The sequence below is a fragment of the Otolemur garnettii genome, unplaced genomic scaffold (assembly GCF_000181295.1).
Source record: "Otolemur garnettii isolate 467f Iridium unplaced genomic scaffold, OtoGar3 scaffold00010, whole genome shotgun sequence".
NCBI lineage: Eukaryota > Metazoa > Chordata > Mammalia > Primates > Galagidae > Otolemur > Otolemur garnettii.
The window spans coordinates 9496751-9501382 of NW_003852405.1; the positions used below are offsets into that span (position 1 = coordinate 9496751).

Consider the following 4632-nt stretch of genomic DNA (forward strand, 5'->3'; position numbering starts at 1 on the left):
CCCCCGCCGCAAGATTGCCCACACCCGCTGCAGGGACTTTCTCGGCTCCATCGCTGCGTCTCTAGACCCCCCAGCGACCTGCCCCAATCCTGCCGTCCACACTCCCACCCCCAGCCCAGTGGCCCGGCCCCCAGATCCCAGAACTTACCTCAGTCCTGGTGTGCTGCGGCCGGCCCGGATCTTCTGCACCCGCAAAGGAAGGCCCAGGAGGCAACTCAGGGCCGTGGAGACTCTCAGGATTTGGCCCCCCTGCCAGGGTAGGGATTTGGGGAGAAGATTCTTAAGAACATCAGACGTGAGAACTCTCCTCCTCAGCCCAGGGGATGCACCCCCACCGCGATGCTTCGGGCGCCCTCCGCACTCACCCCTTCCATGATCCCGCCATCGACCTCCACCAGCTGCCCCGCCATGGGGGGCGTCCTGGGGCCTGGCCCGAAACCACCAGGCCTGCGCCGGCACCGGAGGAAGAGGACACACGGCCCCCAGCCCCGCAGCTCCGAAGCCGCAGTCCAGGCCGCCTGGCGAGAAAGCGGAAGGAGCGGTGCCTCCCGGGAATCCGATGTCAGCGGAAAGGAGCCCGCGCCAGTGCGCATGCGCACAGCTCTGCCGTAGGAGGCGGGGTCCGGGCAGTCCGGTCCCGGGTGCTGACGCTGCCCCGGAGGCCGCGGTGCAGGCGGGGAGGCCGTCGGGGAGGCGTTATGGAGCCGCATCAGGACGTGTGAACCGAAAGACTTATGCCCAGAGCGCCGCAAAATCTGCGGGAGACAGGACACCTGGTTTCAATTGTAACCGAATTCTCCAGTTGCCCTGTAGCCTCTTTACCTCTTTTCTCGAGGATCCTGGCATACCCTGAGCTGCAGACCCTTAAGAGCTAGGAGCTGACGATGTAAGAGAGGTGCGGACCCGGTGCAGGGCACCGACACCTGTTCAGTGGTCGGGTTTGCCTTCTCTGCAGCCTGTCTCTTGAAGCGTGTACATCCTAGTGCATCCATAGCTTTTCGTCCCTCGTAAGGAAGGGGTGTGTGTGTGTATGTGTGTGTGTAAAGTATTATCTTTTCCTTTGGTGAGACACTATTTTGGGGTGACGAGCAGACTCACTTATTCCCTCCAAAGTTACAAGTTTATGCCACCTTGCTTGAAAGTGTGTGCAACTTGATTCTGAGGGACAGTGCTACTAATATAATTCGCCTCAGGTCAGTGCAGGGGAAAAAAAGCCAGCCTCGGGCTCAGTGAGTAGGGCGCCGGCCTCATATACCAAGGGTGGCGGGTTCAAACCCAGCCCCGGGGAAACTGCAACAAAAAAATAGTCAGGCGTTTTGTGGCGGGTGCCTGTAGTCCCAGCTACTCGGGAGGCAGAATCGCCTAGGCCCAAGAGTTGGAGGTTGCTGTGATCTGTGACACCACAGCTCTCTACCGAGGGCAATAAAGTGAGACTCTGTTAAAAACAAACAACAACAACAAAAAAACCTTCCCTTAAAAAAAAAAAAAGGTAGCGTCTTAGTTCTGCCTGTGCCTCAATTTCCACAGTAGTTGAGTACCAACTATGTTAGCCTCTAGGTAAGCAGAGTGAGGCAGTTTCTACCTCGAAGTTATTGCACATAATGGAGAGTCTGAGAAGTAGTCAATTACAGTGTTATCCACAATAATAACAGACTCGTACTGCATTTATGGTACAGTTTATTAGGGGACACCAATTACAGTATAACAAACATAACAACAGGCAACATTTACTGAGCACTTAGGTGCTATATAGTGCTTGCATTCACAGCGTGATGAAGTACTAGCTTTACTGTTTTACAGTCTCCTGCGTTAAACAGTTTGATACAAGGTCACAGAGTTGTTAACTAGAAGAGTAGGATATGAACTTGGGTGGACTAAAGTGAACAGCACTGGTAATCAAAGCTCTGCTATTTCTATGACAAAGAATGTTCTGGGAGCACACAGACTATAGGGCTTGATCCAGTTTGGGACATGTCATATGCCTCCCCCTCCCAAATAGCTGGGACCACAGGTGCCCGCCACAACACCCAGCTATTTTTTGGTTGCAGCTGTCATTGTTGTCTGGTGGGCCCCGGCTGGATTCAAACCTACCACCTTAAGTGTATATGGCTGGTGCCTTAGCCACTTGAGCCACAGGCACTGAGCCAGATTAAATTCTTGTTACATGGCTGTGACCAATTGACCTGGAGATATCTAAACTGTGGCCTACATTTCTATATATTTATTTTTTAATTAAAAAATAATTTATTGGGCAGTGCCTGTGGTTCAAAGAGTAGGGCACTGGCCCCATATACTGGAGGTAGTGGCTTTAAACCCAGCCCCAGCCAAAAACTGCAACAAAAAATAATTCATTAGTAAAATACGCTAAGAACTCTATGCCTTCAAAAATATGTTTGCTAGTGAAATATTCTGTCTCATATTGATGGCTGCTGACTGACGGTGGTGAATATAATGGCTGGGGTGGTCGTGACAATTTCTTTAAATGAAATATCTGTGAACTTTGCTATAAGGATTAACTTTTCCTTTCACAAAAGATTTCTCTGTAGTATATGATGTTGTTTCACAGCATTTTACCCACAGTCAAACCTCTTTCAAAATTGGAGTAAATCATCTCTAACTGTGCCACTGTCCTATCAACTAAACTTAAGTAATATTCTAACTTCAGCTTTCTTGCTGTTTCAGTGATGCTCATGGCATTTTCACCAGAAGCTTCTGTCTCAAGACATTACTTTTTCTTGGCTGGTCCAAGTGCAGTAGTGTTTACAACTAATTGATCACAACCAGTCACAGATTCCTTTGTTCCTTCTCCACTCCCACTGCTTCACTTGACTAGCCTTTAAAAAAATAATAAAAGAAAGAAATCACTTTTTTTGCTCATCCATAAGAAGCAACTCTTCATCCTTTCAAAATTTTTTATCATAGTCACTGTATTATTTTTTTTTAATTTGAGATTGATATGAGGGTACACAAGACTGTTGCAGGAAGACAAGGCCCAACGGAGAGAAAGAGCACCCAAACACCACGTTTATAAGAGGAAGGGCTTTCTTCACCAGCCGGGAGCTTACGGCACAGAAGAATTCCAAATGTGCACTCTCCCACTGGCTTGGTCTTTCCCTTTTTATCCACAGTCAAAAAGTTCCACCCCACAGGTACCATTCTTATTGGCCAATTTGAATCAAGAAGGAGATGCTATTCCAGCCCCTATAGAACTACAGGACTTCACAGAACTTGGAAATGTCCAAGTTCCAGGAAGTTAAGTTTACAAATTCCCAAGAGCTGAGTCACCATGGAGAAGACCCTGCAGATGTATCCTTGTGGTTTCCTTGAGAAGACCTGTTCTCCTAGACCTCACCTTTCTGGGGTATCCTCTCTCAAGACTAGGCTACATTGTTTGCATTCGTAAGGTAAAGTCCAAGTTGGAGCTGCTTCCTCCACCCAGGAAATGTGCCACGTAACAGCGCATTGTTCCCTTGGATAGGAACACGCCAACCCTGTCCTCCCTGCCCCCTTCTTAAATGTAACTAAGTTTTTCTCTCAAGTGAGCAGTTACTAACCTTCTAGTTTCAATTTAGTATTCAGCACATGTGATGCTTGTTTTTCTATTCCTGTGGTACTTTTATGTAGTACTTTTTTTTTTTTTTTTTTTGAGACAGAGCTTCAAGCAGGCACCCTGGATAGAGTTCTGTGGCTCAAGTGTTTCTCCTGCCTCCGCCTCCCAAGTAACTGGGACTACAGGTGCCCACCACAACGCCCGACTATTTTTTGGTTGCAGCCGTCATTGTCTTTTGGTGGGCCCAGGCTGGATTCGAACCCTCCAGGTCAGGTGTACAATGTGGCTGGCATCTTAGCCGCTGAAGCCACGGGCACCAAGTCAGTACTTTTTTTTTTTAACAGTGTCTATCAACTGATAAGTAGGTAAATAAAATGTGGCATATCTATATGAAAAAGTATTGTTCAGGTATAAAAAAGAATGAAGTACTGATACCTGCTGTAATATAAATGAATCTTGAAAATATAAAGTGAAAAAACATAAATGAATAAGCTAGTCACAAAAGACATATATTCTATGATTTCATTTATATGAACTGTCCAGAACAGGAGGCAGATTTATAGAAACAGAAAGTGGATCAGTGATTGTTAGGGACTGAGGAGAGGAGTAGAGAAAGGGCAGTGATTGCTAAAGAGTAGGAGGTTTATTTTGTGTGTTGGGGGATGACAAAATGTTCTGGAATTAGATAATGTGAACAGTTGTCAAACTTGATGAATATATAAAATTCACTGAATTGATTATAGTGTGTAATTGATACCTCAGTTTTAAAAATTATAAAAAAGAAAGACAAATGTGAAAGAAATACAGCAAATTACCTTTAGGATTGAGAAGGATTATTATGATACAAAACCCACCAAGCATAAACAAAATGATTGATACTTTCAACTACATTAAAATTAAGTACTTGGCTCAGTGCCTGTGGCTCAAGTGGCTAAGGTGCCAGCCACATACACCTAAGGTGGCAGGTTTGAATCCAGCCCCAGCCCACCAAAACAACAATGACAGCTGCAACCAAAAAATAGCCGGGCGTTGTGGCGGGCACCTGTGGTCCCAGCTACTTGGGGGGCTGAGGCAGGAGACTC

The 4632-nt window shown here is 46.7% G+C and overlaps 1 protein-coding gene across 1 annotated transcript in view; it reads right to left on the reverse strand.

Annotated features, from left to right (window-relative positions):
• RTCA (RNA 3'-terminal phosphate cyclase) overlaps nucleotides 1-576 on the reverse strand; it is a 26284-nt gene extending 25708 nt beyond the window's left edge. Inside the window, exons 1-2 of the mRNA XM_023509872.1 lie at nucleotides 366-576; nucleotides 149-249 (exon numbers count right to left, since the gene is read on the reverse strand). Of these exons, the coding sequence (XP_023365640.1) occupies nucleotides 149-249; nucleotides 366-410 (146 nt within the window). The 5' untranslated portion in view covers nucleotides 411-576. The remainder of the gene's footprint in view (nucleotides 1-148; nucleotides 250-365) is intronic.
• Between the last annotated feature and the right edge of the window lie 4056 nt (nucleotides 577-4632).